Genomic DNA, 22,874 nt, shown 5'->3' on the forward strand with positions numbered 1-22,874 from the left:
GCAGTGATTCAGCAAAGATGGGGAGGTACTTGGACAACCACACAACTGAAAGAACTGTGAGTGACACTAGAAATAAAACATGGCATTTACTGCCATATGAAACAAGAAAGAAGTTTCCATGTGATTTTAGGTTCTCTGAATGCTGGTACCATGACACACTGGGAAAATAATTAGCTCTACTCCTCTACTGAAGATAAGCTCCACATAAGCACATGCCCTGGCAGACACTTTTTGGATAATTAAGCTGTGTCATTTGAAGATTCTAATGGCTTTATCACTCTGTCCACTCCTTGTGCTGGATGTTACCCCAATCCACAGCACAGCCAGCAGAAAAGGATGTCCACTGGTGCATTAGCTTCTCCAGTTCCCAAACTGGGGTCTTCACACAAAGTTACATTCATTTTTGGCGTAACTAATATTCTGGACTGTGAACTGGAGTAATGAGATGAAAGTGTGTACTGTGTCCTGCTGCTTTAGCTACAGCAGCAGTAACTCCTGCGTTCAACAGGTGAGGGCAGCCAGGAGATGCTGTGAAGTGATGCACCAAACTATATTCACTATTCCCCTAAATACCTTTTACCTTACTAGACACACACCAGTGTTTTAGGGTCTGGCTATAAAAACCTCCTAGGAAATACATAATCTTTAGAAACATACCCAGTTCTAAATACTTGGCTCTCTGGAATGACAAAGATCTTAGCAAACTATGATTGAGAAAAATAAGGCAAAATTTAGCATAGAGTTTCTACGTTATTTGAAAGAGCAGGAACACTGGTATCTGAAAAAAACAATTAAAACTGCATTTGTGTGGTATTTTTATGATACTTCAACTCTTACTGAAAAAGCTAAACTGCAAAATAAAAGATACTGTGAGCTGCCTGTGTAGAAGATTTAAGCACATATTATACACACCCACAAATATTCATGTATGAACATATACATGAACACCTGTTATTTTGAGAAGGAACTTCACAGAAAGGTATTCTGTACATTGTAACATCTATACAGAGAAGTATTCTACTTTATAATATTTTATATTGCCTGCAATAACGGCAAATCCTATTGAAGTAAAGACAGATCCTTCTCTGAAAGGTGATCTAGTTGTAGAACAAGTGTCACAAAATCTACCCACCAGAAAACATGTGGGATTTAGTTGGGAATATTGTACTGGAAAATTTAACTTTTATCTCCCCAATATAAGAGACCTCTTGACATTCTTGGTGCTTTCCAGAACCTCCAAATCCCACCCTCTTGGTTAGTGTTTTCCCAGAAGAACCACAGGTGTCCTTTTAGTAGACATCTAGAAAAACCCACGTTTCCTACTTTACTGCTGCTGTTTTCTCTGTTTCTCTGTTTTCTCCTTCCATTCTCTCTTCATTCTTAGGGAAACTTCTGCTGCTGTTGCAGAAGAAGCTGTAGCTAACTTCTGTGTGTGTGAGGGAGATACATCTGCCACCTTCCAAAAAGGCATCTTCCATTCATTGTCTCTGAATAATCTGTAGGGACTGTGGTCTCCAGATGTGACTAGAAAGAAGAAAACTTCTCCTGCACTTTTCTATTAGAAGTTTTCTACTTCACAGAGCAAGGAGGGAAAAGGGGGCCCACTGTTCTGCTTTCTTCCTGCTTTGTCTGAGAGTAGTGCAGACCTTTTATTTATTCTTTATATGTTGAGAGCACTACCAGCAGGCTCTCAGTATGTATCTAACTGGGGAAAAAAGCATCCCATTCCACCTGGCCATCTGCTGCTTGCTGTGACAAACCAGTCCCAGGGACAATAAGAATCTAGCCTTGAGGGCCCAGTGACCAGGGCAGCAAGACTTGAAACAACCCACTTAGTGCTCTTACTGTCAAGATTATGTCTGCAGGACTCAGATGCCTGTACAGATAGCACACTCAGCCCCTGGGTGAAATGGTGCTAATGAACTGTGTGTTCAGTCTGCCTGAGATGCTGTTCAGCTGCAGAGGTATCCTACATACTGTCCCTCCACAATCAAACCTGATCACTTTGACAGGGAGCTAAAGGCAAACCTCTTATTATGGAAAAACTAAGGGCTATTTCAGGAATTTAAAAAAAAAAATCTCTGAAGCTGAGAAGGAGAGACACCTAAAACTAGAACAGACATGTTAACATGAACTATGCTGAACACAACATCATTCAGTCTTCAAGAAATGTAAGGAAAGGGGAATCTTGTTGAAAGGTAGTACAAATAAACCTTTTATTGCTGGTTTACAAGTGAGAAACTGCTCATGTGAAATAGTTAAACTCAGGTTGACAGGCTAATGCACAATTAAAAGGAATGTGCATTGGTGGATTTTTTTTGTAGCACCATATCAATGCATAATACTGAAGCGTGTTCATTCAGCTTAAAGATTAATCAGAAGGACTTGTTTCACAAAGTATCAGAATCTTGCATCAGCCAAGGTACATGCCATACTAGAAACTAGCTAATGCAATACTAGAAGCAAACTAATTATGCTCTCTGTGGATTATATAGATTTTTTTTTTTTTGCCTTGAGCATTACATAATGACTAGGTAGGCAGTATTAGTATACTTTATCTCACTTGGAAAATTATCATATTTATGATGATTACTTGGTTACAACTTGATTTTCAGCAAAAAAAGAACTGAGATCCCTTTGTGGGAAAATCCTGAGACCATAAAACATTAAATAAACATGATACCTCACACTTTTCCCTCTGATAAATAGTAATATTGTAGTAACATTGGTTTTCAGTGGCTTCTTTGCAAAGAGCTATGCAAAGCCAGAAAAAGGGAAGTAGTTTATTTCCTCTGCTTACAAAATAAAGATCTCAGGTAATTAAAAACAAAAAGGTAATGTTCTTGGCATTTCAGATTTTGCACACCTTTTTAACTAGTTTTTCACATTAATGAATGTGAAATGTCTTTGGTGGCATATAAATCCATACATTTTCAAGATTCATCTTCCCAGTAACCATAATGTACCAAGCTTCCAGACACTCCTGGCAGTGAATACCACATTCTTCCACTGGCACTTCTTCCTTCTCCCCTGGATTCAAAACTAAACAAAGAAGTTGAGCTATTCCTAGTCATTACTCACAGAACAATGAAGGTATCTGCTCAATATTCAGAGGCTTATTATCCTGTAGTATGAGTATACAAGCAATGTGACTGCTTCACATAAAGTGACAGAGTACCTGTAACTAAAGTACCACTGTAGAATTCAGCTTACCTACATTTGAATGGCAGAGAAAGTGAATAACCACACTCCTCTTTTATCCTGTTTTTATAGACCTCCGGGTTAAGGATTTCTATCTATCCTGCTGTTCTTTACACAGAAACTGTGCTTAATCCTTCTTATTGTCCACCTCTGTATTTTTTCTACCTACTATTTCAGGTTAGAACACCGAGCCTTGCTTCAGTGCTTTGAAGGGATATCTACCAGGGATTAAAAGTGGCATCATTCTTTTCTCTTCTACACTCTTTAGACTTTTTTAAATGCTCCTTTTCTACTAATCCCTACTGTTATATTTACTTGCTTGACCACGTCTGGACAGTGAGCTGATGTTTACAGAACATTACCCACCACAGGTCCAAGATCTCCTTCCTGAGAGAAAATAGTTTCTTCAGAACACACCACTGAGTAGGAACTGAGTTAGAACTGCTTTCCCCACATGCATCACCTCATTATCAACATTAAGTTCCATCCGTCTTTTTATTACCATGTCAACTAGCACTAAGGAATACTTCTGTCACCTTGGTAAGTAATGCTTTTTTTTTTACACTGACAAACTCCTATTGCCACAAAACTCTTAACACCTAACTCTTCCACACCCTTTATCTCATGGCTGAATAGGAAAAAAAAGTCAGTGCAGGTTTCTCAAGAATCTCATGGGCTATGACCTTCCACTAAGAAATTCAACCATCTAAATTTTCACTTTTTGTTTATATTTCTAAACAGTTCTTCTCTCTTTTCCTGATACAGATTAATTTCTTTAGGAATATTTAAGGAGAAAGCTGGACCTCAAAAACCACATAAAACCCCAGTAAATTAAAAGAAGCTACATACATCTGGATTTAGAAGACATCTATTAATAGTCTTTGATTATATACTTAGCCAGGAAATCAAAGGAGGACAACTATGGCAAAGCAGAAGAATAGAACAATGTACAGATATAAGGGAAAAAATTACTTTTTTTTAGTACATCTAATAACAGAAGAATGAGGGACAAAATTAAAAGGTTTTGCACAAAAGCAAATTAAGTGATTTGCCTCTCAGCAGACTATAATAAGGATAATTAATTTAAAGTGTAGTGGCAATCATAAACTTGAATCATAGAATTATTTAGGTGGGAAGAGACTTCAGGAGATAAAGCCTTCTGCTCTAATGTGATCAGAGCTCACATTGAAAACAAGTCTCACTGTAGGTGAGACATGATATCAAAAGGAGGATATACAGGCTCTATATTCAGTGGCATCACACAAAATCAATCAAGTCAATTGAGGCAAATGATTTGCCATCTGCTTTTTTTCCTAATTTCTCCCACTGCAAAGCTTTACAGAATTATTTTCAGGAAAGCTTAACACCAAAAGCTGTATATACTTTCAAATATCTAAGTAGGCTGAGAAATGGAATTGGGAGATATTTCGGGCTGGAAGAACAGAAATCATGTACCCACCAACTGGCACTGGTGAAGTCCCAACCATCACCCTTCCATGACTCAGTTTCTCTGGCATAAATTCAGTTGTTCAAGGTGATGGCAAATGAGCTGTTGTAGGGTATTTGAGACATCTGCTATGATTTGTAAGACCAGAAGGATTGTCTGGCCTGTGTAGTGGCAGCACAAGGCAATACCAAGGTGCTATTAAGAAGGCTTCAGCACTTCAGATTTTCAAATACAGATTGTCAAATACAGATTTTCAAATACAGTATTTTAAAAAGGCATGGCTGCAAAATTCTACAACTACTGTTTTAAATAAGAACTTTCAGTTTGCTGCTTCAAAAAATTGCAGGGAAGAGTTAAAATGACTGAAACTGAAATGTAAGGTAGTTAAATTAGAGAATTGAAATGAATGTTCTAAACCAATTTTTCCTCAATTTTTGCTTTGATTTTTCATCTTGATTCAGTGCAGGGAAATGTTTTGATATGTGGAAAATTTCAGTGGGATGGGAATCCATTTCTTGTTCATTGGTAACACTTATTAATCTTTGTGAAGTATTTTGAGAACATAACAATTTAAGACCTCATATCAATGAGGGATATGATTAAAGTTATTTAACACTGAGATAAAGTGAGGCATAAAAATAGTTTAAGAGTAAAGAGCATAAAAAAGAAAATTCAAGAATAAAACCCACTGCTTAAGACATCTATCTCTTTATTTTAACCACCAGAGCTTAATACCCAAAATGCCAACTCTGTCTCTTCAGTTAAAGATAACAACCTGGTACATCCAGAGTACAGGGAGCAAGGACACCTTGGCATTAGTTTCCCATTCTCAGCTCTCTCCAGATGGAAATGCTGAAGTCTCGTACATTAACACATATGCTCAGCTGAGCACTGAGTCTGAGAAGGGAACACTTTCCCAGTGTGGCCCTTGCAAACACTGGTGATTCCCTGAACAGGTTAGGGTGCTCACATTAGCATTTCTTATCAAGGGAATATATTGCTATGAGCCATCTGCATGAACTCATGTGCTTGGATTTCAGACACAAAAAAACCCACAAAAGCAAAGTAATGAGAAAACCTGACCTTTTGAAAGCAAGTAAATCTTACAGAACAAAAACTAAGATTTAAAGATTTGTATTTTTACTTCCGTTGAATACCTGACTGATCTCCAGAGACATACCCAAACAGTGGTGAGTAAAAGAAGCATTTAGATGGATGGCTGCAGATGATTCTGGCTAATGACCTTAATACTTATTATAAATTAAAAGGCATGGAAAGTCGATAATGAACTAAGCAAAGGATAGTATATTTGGATATTAAATCAGTATAGAAGGCAGACGGTAGAGATCTCTCACTTTTCTTGCCAAGACAAGTACAGCTCCTGTTAGCAAGATTAGCAAGGTTTGGGCTACTATTTCACAGTAGCTGGTTTGGGGCTATTTTTTTTACTGTTGCTGAAAACAGTTTTGATAACAAAGGGATGGTTTAGCTATTATAGCTGAGCAGTACTTACACAGCACCAAGGCCTTTCCCGCCTCTCACCCCACCCTACAAGCAAGGAGGCTTTGGGAAGCCTCCTTCTTAACAGAAAACCTGAAAGTGTATTCAACTAATCTATAAAATCATGAGCCTTCTTGCAGTGATACCTGGAAGCATTTAACCCTAGGCTGAGAGCACAAGTACCTTTAAGGTGGTCAGTGCAAAATGAGTGAAAGCTGTTTAACAGCAGAACAGCTTCAGAGCTTTCTACTACAGAAAAAGATTATACAAGAAGCAGAACTCAGCAGGATACAGTTTTGTAAGCCACGCTTCCTAGAAAGATTGTGTTGGGAAAGGTAATTTAAAAGCATGGTAGAGATTTTCCCAGGTTATTATATAGTATAGTATCTCATTCAGGAAGGAGTAATTCAGGTTCCAGGGGAAGCTCATATGAGTATCACAGGAAATCACACATTTTTATTAAGTGCAATTCTACAAGAGTGTTAGTTCTGTTTAATGGATAAGGAGCTGGCAATATATTCATGTTGTGAATATCATTCTCACAAGACTGAAGAACACAGAGATTTCATTAGATTTAATACATGCCAGTAAAGTGATTGTAGGCTGTGCCCAGAGGCATAACACAACAGAAGAAGATATTATTCCCTCTTTCTCAATTATTACACCTCCTACACTGACACAGGGTGTCAAGGGATTCCTTGTACCCTGTGAGCATGGGAGATGGCAGATAGGAAGGGAAGATTTCACCAACTCTGTAGCAAAGACAAATAGAAATGAAAAATGGATAAAAAAGAACAATTCGAAATAACTGAGATCTCCTGAACACAGCTTGAGGTATTCACTGATTACCTGGATATGCCCAGTGTGACCTTAATTCCTGAGTTCAAAGTGAGAACAAGGAGTTTAATACAAACAGTGGAAAACATGTGAGAAACACTGATAAAGGAAACTGATTAAGCTGAATTTCCCTACAAGGGGGATGAAAAAGCAGACAACATCAGACTTTTTCATCAAGGAACAAGTTGCAGTCAGCTAACTTGAAACCAGAAAGGTCAGTACTTTACTTGTATAAATAGGAGAAGGCCTCCTGATGTCTGAATCGGACAAAAATCCACAGATAAAGAATTTCAGACTGCAACACTGTATTGCAGAGCAGAAATGAGACAGCAGGGCACAGTAAGTGTGACATACCCCACATTAATTGTAGGATCCACAGTTTGCTGGGTTTAAGCAAAATAAGGAAAGGAAATGGTGCTGACATTGGGATTCTGGGGTTACAGGGGTTCTGCCCTCACCCAAGACTAACAGACTGGTCAATCATAAGCTAAGGCAAAGAAAAAAAAAAGAAATTAATAATACTGACTACATGAGCAACCAAAACAGACTGGAAGTAAAAGGTTGTGGAAATGCTTATTCTAAGATTATTCTACGTTATACTGGGCAGAGGAGTTTCATGCTCCTTTACAAAACTTTGGTGAACTTCGATGGACTCTGTGAATTAACGACAGTGTTCCAGCAGTCTTTAGGGAGCTCTATCTGGCTGTAATACAGACAGTAATTGTTTCAGTCAGAAGTCCAAATATAGTGAAGGTAGGGTGCAATATAATATGCACACAGTATTGTGTAAGCAGGTAACAAAATTCCAAGTGAGGCACACATTACTACTCAGAAATTATTGGTCTTCTTGTTACCATTTAAGCCAAACACCATCAAAACCTACCTGAGCTTTTTCTATCAGTTCTTCTTTCTCCCTAATGCCCCAATTATGGAGGTAATTAAATTTTTCAGTCAAACCAACCTACCATCCAGAACAACCCAACAGGGTCAGGTCATGATAGATGCTGCCAGGCAGATAATGGCTTCTGGTGGCTCTGAATGGGCTTCACACCCGAGGTGTCAGATTTTGAAGAGTATTTCAAGTTTTTAAAAGAAGCCAACTTAGAAGATGTCTCATGGATGAACAGAAATCAATTTGTAGAGCATTCTTGCCTCTTAACTACTAAGATTTATCTACTTCCTCTAAGGCTTTGATGAGATGGGCATTTGAATACAGGTAACATGTATTTCAGAGGGAAAACTCAGGGATTTGAAAGGTATTTGGAATTGTGAACCTACTATAACTTTGAACACAAATTATACTTAGTTCCACACATGAAGGAAACCATAAATAATCTTTATAGTTTGGAGAAATGTTTAAAATTGCATGAGAGTGACTAGGAAGATGATATTCTAGTCTTGAAAGAGGCTAGCACATCTAGTATGACTTGCTTCTGATTTTAAGTTTCTTTATTTGTAAGTCTGCCTCAATACAGCTGCTAATTTTATATATTTGTCTATTATATATGCTTTCATTTAGAAACATATTTAAAAAGGCAATCATATTGGTATACTCTTGATGAAAGGTTGAGAATTGCTTCTAAGAGCAACTATTTATAGGACGGATCATGGATTGTTTAGGTTTTTTTCTGTTTAAGGACCTAAACATAAAGATATATAGAGAAAATATCTTCAATGTCAGTGCAGGATTGCTGGAATGTATTTTAGGGGAATTAATTTTAGAGGCATGTATTTTAAAACAATAATTGACACTATAATTCATCTGTAGTCATAACAGTGATTAACATGTTTAGCAGCAATGTATTAGAGATGCAGATTTTGTGGTTTTCCTGTACTCTGCCATAGTCCTAATTCCTTCCGGATTTCTCAAGAATCTTTGGAATAATTTCTAGCAATAAATTAATCCTAGAGCAGAGAAAAAATTTACATTTTCCAGGAGTCTTATGCAAAATACAATGCCCTTACCAATGTAACAATAACACAAATTGCAGACATAAAAAAAAGATTCATTGCTGTCACAAAGCCCTAGCATGAAAGAGCTCATGTGTGACTCTGCACTATGGGTCTGCCTTTAAGATGACAGCCTGCATATTCTGTTGGAAAACAGGTGTACATCTTCGGCCATCCTGTCTAAACTTTATTATCCTCTTGTTTTTTAAGAGTAGACACAAGATAATTTAAACAAGTAAATTTGAATTAAATTACCAAATTTGAGGGGAAAAAACCCACATTGCCTAGTAATAATATAATATAGCATAACTAATATAATTATCTGATTACTAAACCTTCTATAAAATTCTGTGTAATATTAGCTAAATATTTCATCCAAAAATAGATTATAAATGAGGTGGTTATGAATATTATGAAGCTACCTAAAACTCACTCATATAAATGCTAGTGCTAGGAGTGTACCTTACCGAATTTAGAAAAATGATGTGGGCAAAGAAAAAATACTACAAATTCTTTGTCAGCACATGCTGTCTCCCCCTTGCCTAACAGCACCTTTTACACTAAAACACAAAGGCTTCATTTTCAAAAGTGACAAGCAACTTTGGGTGCTGAATCAAAGATGGATACAAAGAAGCTTTAGCAGTGTGAAGTGTCTGTCCTAACAGCTGTCTCTACCCTGCAATAAAGGCTCTTAATCTCTCCAATATCCTCTGTTCTGCCTTGCAACAGTGCAAAACATCCTTGCAGAATTGCACCCAAGGTGCTGATCATCTAAAACCCATGTCTGTGGCATCCTTAAGCCATAAACATAACCCCTTCACTCGAACACAGATCTGAGATTTCTCTGAGCGGAGCACAAGGATGCGTTATAGACTGAGAAGGATCCACAGAAATAAGAGAGCAGCACTTTAGCTATGTTTACAATCCTCCCATATGTTTTCAGAGACGTAGTACCAAATATTTTTCAGCATATTCCAGTTCTGATTTTTCCTTTGAATACTGTGAATTTAAGCAAGATTAAAATAGAATTCCTATTATGGTATCTCTTTCCTCAGTAAACTTTCTATGAGTCCCCCATCAAAATATCTCCTCCATAAAACCCAGGATTCAACTACTGAGTGTAAAGGTTCATGCAAAGGGATAAGAAAAGAAAGCCATTATCAGCAACTTTATCAGCAACAGGAGGAAGAAGACATAAAAAATGGAGCATGTTAGAAGTTTTATCCTCTGATCTACAATGGGGAACTCACATCTCTGATTTTTCCAAAGGCAACAAAATATGCCATTTATTCACCCTCATCCCTCCTATAAAACTTGTCTCTGGCAAATGCTATCTGGGCCTTCCCCAATCTGTTCTCTCCCTCACTAAAGCCCTCGCTTTAAACCCCTTTTCCATTTCCCTGGTAGTCCATTTTTCCTTATTCCAGCTACACAACTCCAATGCTCCAGCTCCGGCTCACGCCTGCACTCTGCCATGCCACGATGCCTCTCCTACCCCCTGCATGTTAAGCAGCTCCCCACGAGCACTGCTGTCCTTATTCTCCTCTTCACCTCCTGAAGACTTCACTCTATATTAAAACACAGCACTGCCCTCAAGTACATGCTCCTTTCCTCAGCATGAAATTGATTTAATTAATGTGAGTCAATTAACTAGACTGGGTATCTAGCAATTCCTGAGAGTTGATGTTAGCAAATATAATGAGGAAAGTGGAACATTCTGCAGTGACAATAAAATACAACAGCAGCTTTTCCCTGTCAGCCTAACTTCTATCAGGATACAAGTGCTGCCACCACACAGGAAGCAATGACACAATACACTAATTTTGTCTTCTATAGCTTTCTGCAAATTCTAACACTGAAAGTACATACTGCACAACAGAGCACCCTGGAAGTTTCCCAGTGAGAAGAGCTTCTTGCAAATAGAAGCTGTGAAATGGTTTTGGAAATTAAGTGTTACATTATAATTGGCATTACTGTCGTCTTTGCTAGCAGCAAAATCTTGCTGAAGACACTAGCACAGATATGTTGTGGAAGAGATTTTAAGAGTATTTCCTATTCAGTTTTTTTTTTTACAAATTCAACAATCAGAAAAACCTCTAAAAATGAAAAAGCAAGACAAGAAACAAGAATGTTCTAGTGGCTTTTACAGTAAAGAAAAAACCCTATTGCAACACGGAGTGCACAGCACAAGGGCTGGGCTAGTGAACACAGCACAGGCACTGTTCCATCACGTGCCCAAAGCAGGCAGGCTTGCTCCAGGTCACGGACAGGGGCAGCTCCTATGCCTGTCCCTATGGAGAAGCAGCACTCAGCACAGCACTGTCCTCTCTCAGGCTGCTGGGGTTAAGGACTGTCCTCATGCACATCAAAGGACAAGATCTATTGGTGTCATAGAGCTGGCCTCTACTCCAGTGTGCATTTCAAGAGAAGGAGTACCCCATGCTTTCCCACTCCTCTGCAAGAACAAGTATTTTCAAGTCCCTGCTTGACCAGCTTAAGAAAATGGTTAAATCAATACCTGGCAGTGTTCACACACAGTTCTGTGATCCATTAAGGGCTCTTGATATTTTCATCTCATTCCTGTTAATTCCATTTCCTCTGTGCCTAATACACTGGTACCTTCCTTTCCTGGAGCCTGTTCCCTTCATCATTATTACAGCTGATACAGAGACATTTAGGTCACTTCAGATGAACTAAGGGTACCACATCTACTCCCCAGGTAACAACACAATAGCTGTTTCTGGTAGAAACACTGATACAGGCGCAATGTTTCAGGTATAGTAAAGATGAAAGGCATAACAAGAAAACACTCAAAGGACCTGAGAAAATGGAAGATGAGAGGATTATTTCTCAGAGACAGGGAGGTAAATGAGCACTTTTTTTTCTATTTCTATTTTGTTAGCCCTCTTTCCTCAGTTTATGGAACAATATTTGTCCATATTATGGTCTTTTTTATTACATTATTAATACTACATATGCTACATTAATCCGTAATTGCTCTAAGAACATAGCAAAGATACTAATCAGCATTCCCCTTGTGATCCTAACATTTTGGTTTGTGTTTAACCACCTCCTTAGCTGGTAAGTGGACAGAGTAAGTTCCCCCTCACTGCTCAAGTAATAATGCTATACAACTATGTAAGAATACACACAGCAATATCCAAACAGAGCAATGCTTTTACCATGCAAATCATTATCAGTAAAGGGACAAGCACAGCCCTTTTTCTGCAAAGCCTGAATAAATAAAGGAGCTTTGTCTAGGAAATTCAGAAGAGACTTGAAGGGAAATAAATTCTGCAGTTAATCATTCATCTTGGAGTGACTGCTGAGCAGCTCTGCAGCCCACTGTAAAGCCTTTCAGCTGTCTCAATTACTACAGGGTGTTACACCCATGGGTCTGTACAGCTCTGGTTTTACTGGTCATGTCCATGGCTTGCATTGTTCAACTGAATTTTCGCCAGTTCAGGTACACAGAGAAAGGAACCAGGGATTAGCACACTACAGCATGTAATACAATGCAGCATGCATATCCTGTCCATATCCCAACCCGTTCATCTTCCTGTTTTTCTCTTTCTTCACAGCTAGCTGTGTTCAGTGCCTAGCAAGACATTCCCCTTTAGGATATTATCATGAACAAGCAAAGATTAGCTATGGAAACTGCATGCATGATAAGAACACTGTATAAATGAATATTATCCCAGCAACATTAACCTAATTATTTTGATAACATTGGAAAGGTTATTTCTCCTGTTTTACAGAGACAAGCTCTGTATCTTTTTAGATGGCAAAACACACCCACAACCAGAAAGCTTTGGTATGCTCTTCAATATAGTACATAAAAGGTTTATGGATTTCATCAAAACTGGTTAGTTTACTTTCTAGACCACAGATTATTTTTCATAAGATTTTTTGTCATATCTGTGAGCCATTTTGTAATGATGGATGAGACTAGTGCCTTAAAATCATCATTTTCTGTAAGTAGAAAAGCCCACTGAATCCTGTCAGATGGAATATCACCTTCTCTCCTGGAGCCTTATAAAGTAAGGGCATAATCTATTCTCACAGGGTCCAAGACCAAACCTACACTTAACTAAAGGGTTGTCATACGGGGATAGAATAAGAACTATACAGTTATAAGAGGAGTTTAAAGTTTTGCGTGTATAAGCTGAAATTGCTACTGAAACATTATACAAACCACAAAATCAAAGCTGGTGACTTTGGCCCTTCTAAGGAATGACGTTTCTAGAAACAGTGTCTGTCACTGTTAGTTTTATTTTCTCATAAAATAAGAACTATGGATCATGTGAATGCATAAGTGTCAAGCAAAATCTATGTTTAGTTTACAAAGAAGTGAAACTGTATACCTTCTATAATTTCAGTCCAAACATTAGAGCTGAGCAAACCATACAGTCGATTGTAGGCACAAAAATAAATCACAGTTTGTATATGTATGTCTCTTGAAACACATTTTTCCACAGGTATAATGATAAGGAGCACAAATATGCAGGAGATTGGAAAATGTGTAATCGTTCTCTTCTGTAGAAGAATTAAAGACACTTACAGTAATGGACTAGGCATCAACCACTGCCAAAGGTATCAACAATTTTCACTTTTATCGTTTATCACTTAGAAAAATCTGCTTGCTGCTTCTATCTTCCTCTACATGGTTTCAGAGTTAAAAATTAAATATGCAGCTTCACATTTCATTTTTAACAGTTAATTGCTGCATAAATACACAGCATAAAGCAAAGCACAGACATTTTATAAAACCAGAATGGTTCTGAAATATTCAGTTGCCTCCTTATTTAACTTTCTTATGCTGTAGATACATTTGAAAGACCTACTCTGAAGGGACTCTTTCTACAGTAAGGCAAAGTTAAATTTGCCTAGACAGCATCTGAACCAAAAATTTAAACTCCTCATCATTTTGAAGGTGATAGAATTGACATTTACTGCTGTGCCATACCAACCTACAGCCCCACCTCTGGATAACAAAAGACTATAGGGTAGATGGATGCTTTTAGAGCCTTCCCTGGAGCCCTCCAGTGTGTGCTGTGTTGTCTGTTTAGATGATAAACTCCTGGAAATGCCTGGGCCTGAACATTTTTCTGTGTTTTGTACAGATCTACTTCTTATGGTGTTTAGAATGATCATCACGATTAATCCACAGATAAACTACCCTAAGGAAGCCAAAGTTGCCTGCCCTGCAAGAGCATGGCCTCAGATGTGGCATAAATACCATTTGCTCTCCATTATTTACAGTGCCTCTTATGGCTCCCCAGGGAGACATGAGCCCAATGCCTAAATTCATGGGTCATGCAGGGGAGGTAAGCACCAACTTTATTAGACTGAGAATTAGGCCACTGATCTGTAACACCCCCAAAGCCTGCATACTGATGAGATATATATATATATATATATATATCACATCAGCAGACATCAGCAAAGCCTTGCCAACTTCTGACCAAAGCCACCCACAGAACAAGCCAGAACACTACACTGCACAACACTGCTACCACCCCCCGTGGTGAACCTGTAGAAAAATTGTGTCATGTCATACAAAGTTCAGCTCTTTCAATATTAAAAACCAAGGCAGAGTAATGCATCTCAAATTATCAAATGACCACATACTAATGTGATTTTCCCTGTCTACTGCTATCACAATAACTGAAGCAACAGTCACTTCAGCAGTGGGAAAAAAATAAATCAAAAAGCTAAACAAGTGAAAAATATCTAGGTCACTACTGACTAAAAGATTAAATTTATTTTCAGTATGCCAACCTTGTTCTTTACTTAATTTGATGGTATGAAAGGACATTACTGACACATGGCCATTGTGCATACCCAGCCACATATGCCTGTGGGCAGTGCACAAATGAAGTGCATGGTCAGTGTTATAACACACAGACACCAATTTATAACTAAGCCATAGGACTTTAATGTAAGTTGATGGACGATTTTTGAAAGGTGAATGGCATAGTTAAGTTTCACCTTTTGCTAAATGTATATGGTTCTTGTTCTTTGATATTTATACTTATGTAAGATACCTTTCAAATAACTTCAACTGGGAAGCAGCAAATTAGTTCCATCTGCTAACTGGCTGGAGTAAACAACTCATCTGTAAAGCTTTCCTTGAGCAAGAGGTTTCTTTCCTTATTGTGCTTAAAAGGAAATGGAAGCATAGAAAATAAAACAATCCAAAGAGGGAATGGACCTGCCAAAGGAGATGCATGTATTGTACTGGCTGTTGGGATACTAAATTTGTGACAGGGCTCACATGAATATCTTTCACTGTGCTCTCTCTAGCACTACATCTTACTTTCAATGTTTAGAAACAAGAATTCTAATAAAATCTGTGGACAAAATCTCCTAAGAATTTGAGAATTTGCCATAGTGGTGTTGCTCTGGCCATTCCACATATGATAATATACAGTTTGAATTACAAATTAATGTTACGTATGAAATAACACTAAGTCTAATTTTCACATGTATTGGGTTTGCATGACAAGGTTTTGGTGTGTTCCACGGGTGGCTTCTGTGAGAAGCTGACAGAAGCTTCCCCCATGTTCAGCAAAGCCAATGCCAGCCCCAGGAGAGACCCACTGCTGGCCAAGGCCAAGCCCCATCAGTCACTGTGGTAGCACTTCTGAGGTAACACGGGGAAAAATCTGCTGGGAAAGAGCAGCTGGAGAAAGGAGAATATGCAAGAGAAACAGCCCTGCAGGCAGCAAGGGCAGTGCAGAGGGAGGGGCAGGAGGTGTTCCAGGCACTGGAGCAGAGATTCCCCTGCAGCCCGGGGTGCAGCCCAGCGTGAGGCAGGATGTGACCCTCCAGCCCTGGAGGTCCATGGAGGAGCAGAGATCCAACTGCAGCCTCTGGAGGGCCCCACACTGCAGCAGTGGAGGCCTGAAGGGGGGTGGGACCTGTGGGAAACCTGTGCTGGAGCAGGGCCCTGGCAGGAGCTGTGGCCCCACGGAGAGAGGAGCCCGCAGGGAGCAGGTTTGGTGACAGAACAGGTGACCCGTGGAGCACCCACTGTGGAGCAGTGTGTTCCTGAAGGACTGCACCCTGAGGGGGGACCATGCTGGAGCAGGCTGTGAAGAACTGCAGCCAGTAGGAAAGACTCATGATAGAGCAGTTTGTGGAGGACTGCCTTCTGTGGGAGGGACCCCATGCTGCAGCAAGAGCCCTCCACCTGGGGAGGAAGGAGCTGCAGAGACGTGTGATGAACTGACCACTGGCTCTATTTTTGTCCCCATGCACTGCTGGGGAGAACAAGATAGAGAAAATCAGGAGTGAAGTTAAGCCTGGAAAGAGGGAGAGGTTCAGGGAAAGTGTTTTAAGATTTTCATTTACTTATGCAGTACCTTTCTCTGATTTGATTAGTAATAACTTTCCCCCTCACCCCCTCCAAGTTGAGTCTGTTTTTCCCATGATGGAACCTGGTGAGTCATCTCTGCCTGTCCTTATCTCAACTCATGACTCTTTCTTTATAATTTCTCTCCCCAGCTTGGCTAAGGTGGGTGGTGATAGAGCAGCTTTGGTGGCACCTGGCATCCAGCCAGGGTCTACCCAACATATCACCCTGCTACCATTTACACACCCAGTAGTCTTTACTCAAATTACAGCAGCAATTACTTCAATCACTACTGACTTCTTAGAAAATCTATTTTTAAAGGTTTTTTTAGAAGGCTTAACATACCTGTTTTAGTCCATCAAAAAACTAGTAATTGCTGTTCTTCGGAGTAGTAAAATCCACTCACATTACATTACACATATATATACTTGCACAAAAGAAATTTTCAAGATAGGAAGGGAGACTCTCTCTCCTGCTGCAGGGAGCTGTGAGTCATGAACACTTCCAACAGTCCACATTCAGTTGTTTAATCTCTTTTTCACAAAGGAACTAATTTAAGCCCAGAATTTAGACAAATGCTTAATACCCTGTTAGGTTGTTCCAATACAGCCAGAAAAACAACTATTTACTCTGTGTCATGTTTGAGTTCCATAGTATTCATGTTCTAAAAAAAGATAATGAACGTCGAAACACTTTCCAGCAAATGTCACTATAATTTTAGGCCTTCCTCAACAGGAATATTCTACAAGCTCCAGACAGGTAAATCAAAATTTTGTATTAGATTTTACTTTTTAACAATTTAACAATATTCTGTGGACAAACACAGAATATTCCAGGTTAATAGTGTGCCCTTTTTCACACCGAGCATGAACAGGTCAACACAGCAACTTCAAAGGCCATCTTGAAATTCTCTAGCATCAGCTAGCAACAGCTATTCTTGGCCTTAAAATACGATGCCAAAACTGCTTAAAACAATGAGGATTCCCCAGGATCAGCCAGGAATGTCAGCTTGTCTCTGGGATGATGGAAGTGTATAGAACCAGCTTGGAGCAGGAACAAAACAATCTAATAAATGGAAAAGGGGTAGAGACACAGATACTGATTGCAGCCAGTGTAACAGTTTCCATAGGACCAGTTCAGCTCCAAAAATGAAAGAGCTGGAACCCCCTGCCTTGTACAGAGGTCCAGTCCAGCTCCTGACTGCTTCCCAAGTCAAGCGAGGTCTGCAGCTGATATATATATTTACATCTGCCTACTCAATGTATCAGCATTGAGAGGTCCACTCCAAAGAATTTCTTAAGAACAATCAGACCTACCATTCACATTCCAAATTACTTCATGGAGTGCGACTAAATCAAAAGAAAAGGGGAGGAAACAGATGAGTGATGCAAGACACTGCCACAGAGAACTGCCAGGATGCAAATGGGATTTTTTTTCCAATTTTTTCCAATTCTTTTAATTTACTTTACTACAGTTCAAATTAAAACATCACCACATGCTACTGATCCCAAGCAAAGCTCAGATTTCTAAAAAAGCCATTTTCATAAAAAAACACACAGAAAGCATTTACTTAAACAACTACAGCATCTTGAAAGATAGTAATTGAGAAATAAAAGTACCTGTTGTCCCCACGGGCAGGATCCTTGGGTTTAGTATCACTATCATAAACAAAACGCTCTTGGGAGATGACTATGACGTCTTCTGTACTTTCATTTCCCAAGATAGTGATAACAGGATAACCCATCTGTAGTGTCCACTGATCCATTACCTCTTGGATATTTACAGATTTTCCAACCCTTTTTAAAGCCTTAAAAAAAAAAAGAGAAGTTCCAGTACACTAAAGCAGTATCAACACATAAAACTGTCTTTTTTTTTTTGTCCCAGGGATCATGGTTTTGGAGGGTAAAATAACCATCACACGTGTATGCAGACACACACACCCCCCCAATACACACACAATACATAACTGAACTTAAGGCTCTGTGTATGTTAAAAATAAATGTTGAGTAATATTAACAGAGAGGAGCGTGACAGTCAGAAAGTCATGAACTCCATATCATTCAAATACTTCTGCCGTAAGAGAAGAAATAACCTGCTTTACAGGATTTTTAACAAGCCACAGAAATACTGGGTAGCTATTCTTAACCAGCAAAGGCTAAAAAAGACACAGTGTTAGTTGATCTAGACACCTACAATAAAGCATACTTGAAGGGCCTTAATTTCTAAAAATACAGAGCTTCTCTGTTCTGAAAATCAAAATGACTATTTATTTGAAAATACTGTCCCTTATGTCCACAGTGAGGCTATGTATACCAAGATATCCCCTGCTGCTTCATAAACTGCACCTGTCACAACACATGGAGGATTAATGTGTTCATATTTGATTCCATATGTCAATAAAAGTGCTGGTTTACAAGTGGATTTTCATCTGAAACACAAAGAAGTACTACAGCATCGTGGGAGATGAGAGTGTATACGAGGAGAAGGAGACATCATTTGTTCTTCAATGATGGACATGCTCCTAGCTGTCAAACAGTCCAAGATCACAGACTGAGCAACCTCTGGTGAATACAAGCAGAAGATGTCTTCAGAACTGATGCTGCAGTTGCACTGCATTAGGAACAAAGGGGCTGGCAGCAAATGCATTTACAACTGATGCAAACAGAATTATTAGCTGCAACAGTAGATATGACCATACGGTATAGCTATAGTTGTTATGGACCAGAATACAGTCTCATTTTTTTTCTACTGAAGCTGTGGATTCTGCTGTTCTTTCAAGACAACATTCATTCCTCCGACCTCCCATTGCCCAGAACTGTCCCAGAGGCTTTAACAGAGGAAGGCAAGGAAGATTTTTGCAGGGACATTCAGCTACAGATTAAGGCATGGATTTAAAAGCCTGAGTGTATGTTACTTGTCCAACTCTCATTAGCATTCAGTACACTCATAGGACTTGGTTCAGTTGCCCACATGTAGGTGACTAATGTCATTTGACCTTTACCTACCAGTCCAGAAGAGCACAGATTTCCTCATATATCTTATGCTAAATTGGTTAGACACACCTGAATGCCTTAAACATCCTACTGCACCTAATCTGACACTAGTTGCCTACATTTGAACAACTATCTCAAGTCTCTAGCCAATAGTCAGTGGTTTGGGCTTATATTAAAATAATCGTGTAGTGGCTAGCCAACTGAAGTACTCTCTATACTCTCCTGACTATACTGACTAGATTTCTGGGACTCCAGTCATTCCCATTCACTAGTGTCAAATGATATGTCCTAAAATATTCAACACATTCTTTCAGAAGCAGTGTACCTACAACAGATGTGCTTCTCATGTGGCAGCTGGAAGCCAGGTAAGATAAATTAAAGTAAAACTGTTGGAACTCTGTGAATCGACAGCTGAAGACTCAGGAAGAACAACAGGATCTTGGACACCCAGTTTACATGTATGTAGCTACTTGTCTAAATGTCTTAACCTCCAGCTGAATCCTAGCTTTGGTGTCAGTACTTACAACTAAATTGTCATGTTTTGTATGGCTTGAACAGGTACTCGTGCCAAAATTCCCTGACTATACTCCACATTGCCTTCCACTCAGTCTTTATTTCTGGGGAGGACTCAGACTAGCTCAGACTAGTCCCACAGGGGAGAAATTCAGGCAACTTATAAAAGTTATAGCCATTTTGGAGCCCTAGACCAGGCTCTAGAACTCAAGCCGAGCCTGGATATTGTAATATAGGTCTCTACAGCATGCCAAATGTTACAGTAAATAGTTCTCTGTTTACACCATACTTTGAAGCTTCAATAGTTTTCTTCTTCACAAAACTCTTTATAGAAAATCACAAACACACGTGATGGAAATGCCAAAGCTTGGCTCTTCCATGTGTTTTCCAGCTTACGGGTCTCAGTGTGCTGCCACGGAAGCCTGTGACAGATTCCATGAAGTCCTTCACTGCACATCAGTGACATAGCACATGCAGGGAAATATATTCTAACATAACAAAGAACAGAAATGCTGCAGAACTCATATTTTTAATGTTGCCACTAGATTAACTCAAATGGAATTTCGTTGCATCAGGTTTCATATTTGCTTTGTGGTTTGAAGATCTCAATAGACACTATTCACTCCTGATCTCACCAGGAAAAACACCATGGCAAATTCCTGTTTCTTCCTCAGTGCAGTAGATTAAAGCATTTTACCTTAGACAGTGTGTTCCAGAGATCATTTCTGGCTGCATTGCCATACTTGTGAATGGTTAAGTAGTCCTACAGAAATAAAATAAAAATATAAATCAGTATTACAATACACAAGCCAAACTACTAGAGCTGTGCATCACTGCTATTAGGAGTTAAGTCACATCAATGTTTGCATTTGTTAGAAATCTGGAAATATACAATATGTTCATCCTAAGGGAATAAATAAACAGTTTCTTAAGCTACTCTGCAATGAAAAAAATGTTGCTAAAATTTCATTCACAACATTCAATGCTCTTCCTTTTATGTGAAAGTCATTATATGGGCTTAGTATCGTTAATACATATATATATTTAGAATACATGTCTAATCTTGGATAAGGTTCCTAGGTAATTCTTGGCAATGAAAGGAGAAGCTGCTGAAACAGAGTTTCAGTTGCTATTTTAGCCAGTCGTTCTGCTTTGTCAAGTATCAAAAATTTGTTCACTTGGATGACAGTTGGATTCATTACAGAAGATTTAACTGAGCAATAGTCCATCTGAACGCCAAACTCTTATCTAGGGAGATCCTGGCCCTTCAGTGTCAAAATACATCATCCTGGCAACTAGGGTTGTAGCAGGTTATCACAAAGGCTCTCCACAACAGGGAGCAGTGTGACAGGAATCCAGCTCTGTGCCTCTGCACAGGGACCTACCTGTGTGTCTTCATGTGACTCAGAGTCTGAAGAAGTTATATACTGAATGCTTTCACTTATTCTGCCACAATTTCAATAACTGAAGGTCCATTCTTCTCCCATAATAACCAGGAAGATAATTCCCAATAAGCTTCTATCATACTAAAATAACTTCCCAAATTAATAGTTTAAGCATATTACCAGCTTGGGTCTAGGTCTTTCAAGCACAAAACACTTCCTTTTTAAAATGACTTCTGAAGAGAACACTGTTGTTTCGCACCATCCTATGTCCCTTGACAACAGCTCATTCAGTTACAAAAGTGAAATTCAGCAGTGATTATTTGAATAACATACATTTCAAGCATTTTATTGGGAGAATTAAGTGAAAAAACCAGATCAGAGGCTGTACATAAACTGGTTCTCCTACAATTGAATTTCTACCATCTTCATTTTACACAATGGTAGAAGACAAACCCTAATTTACTGCACAATGATAAAACTGGGACAAATTTGCTGACTGTGTTATCTGTGCTTTGTGTGAAGTAAGATACTTTGGGAATAATTAGTATTTGGAAAGCAAATTTTTCGATACACAAATTGTAGCACCTGTGACAAATTTAGCTTTTGTCAGCCAACTTATTGTAAAACAAACAACAACTCCCATTTAATCACAGACTAGGAAGGCTAAATGAGAACACTGACTCTGTAAATGCAGTGCTGAGTCTTAACAATGTCATGAAACTAACTCAGAAAAAAGACATTATACATGCTGCCCCTATAGCACATTGTGCTTCTATTTTGTCTAAAAATACAGAATCATTTAAGGCACAGTGAAACATTTAATAGCTTCCAAAGCTAAAGATGCTGAATTGCAAATTAGAAAGCTAAAATAGGAATAAACAAAAGTGGGACAAGGTAAATAAATAACAACAGATATACAATCCACATTTTAAGCAGTATTAGAAAATGCTGCATATATTGGTCCTTCTGAGAGATGCTTTTAGAATCATTACAGAGCAAAATAAAATGGGTGGAACACTTGAGGACTTTACCCAGGCAAACCCTGTTTGGTTTTTTTTTCCCTCCCAATACATAGATTGGGAGGTTTAAATGTGGTTTGTCACTCAGTTAAAAATTTATTATCCTCCAATCTAACAAGTTTACCTCACAAAGAAAAACAACAGGAATCCTAACCTTTACCATGAAATAAGAATATACAATAGGATACACAACGTCTTGGTATGATCCTTGTACCATACCAACCTAATCATCAATTTTGTCATTATTTCATGAAAGGTGCATCAAAAGCATAAACACAGCATAAAACTAGGAGTGCTATCAAACACATGTCCCAAAAGCAGTCCTAAATGACAGCATGTATCAACATAGGCTTGCAGTAGTTGCAATCTCAAATCTGAGTGCGCTTTCCAGAGGCACAAGTGCAAAAGGCTTCTGAACCAGGTCCCATCAAAAAACCTTATTCCTAGCCTCATATATTGTTTTCAGCAATAACCAGTAACAGAAACAGTATAAAAGTATTCAGTGGTACCTCCCACAACTGCTCTTCCATCATCCAGCACTTCACGGCACAAGAAATTGTAAGCAGATTAGTATCCTTGCATTTAAAAGTTATCTTCTGTGAATTTGGCTGGTTGCTTTCTGAACCTATACAAATCAGCATTTGCAATAACTTATGAAAAAGCATTTCCCAC

The 22,874-nt window shown here is 38.8% G+C and overlaps 1 protein-coding gene across 1 annotated transcript in view; it reads right to left on the minus strand.

Moving 5' to 3' along the window:
* TRHDE (thyrotropin releasing hormone degrading enzyme) overlaps nt 1-22,874 on the minus strand; it is a 213,906-nt gene that overhangs the window by 58,344 nt on the left and 132,688 nt on the right. The window contains exons 8-9 of the mRNA XM_063396448.1: nt 20,496-20,561; nt 17,912-18,099 (exon numbers count right to left, since the gene is read on the minus strand). Coding sequence (XP_063252518.1) covers nt 17,912-18,099; nt 20,496-20,561 — 254 coding nt within the window. The remainder of the gene's footprint in view (nt 1-17,911; nt 18,100-20,495; nt 20,562-22,874) is intronic.

Source organism: Prinia subflava, chromosome 4 (genome assembly GCF_021018805.1).
Source record: "Prinia subflava isolate CZ2003 ecotype Zambia chromosome 4, Cam_Psub_1.2, whole genome shotgun sequence".
NCBI lineage: Eukaryota > Metazoa > Chordata > Aves > Passeriformes > Cisticolidae > Prinia > Prinia subflava.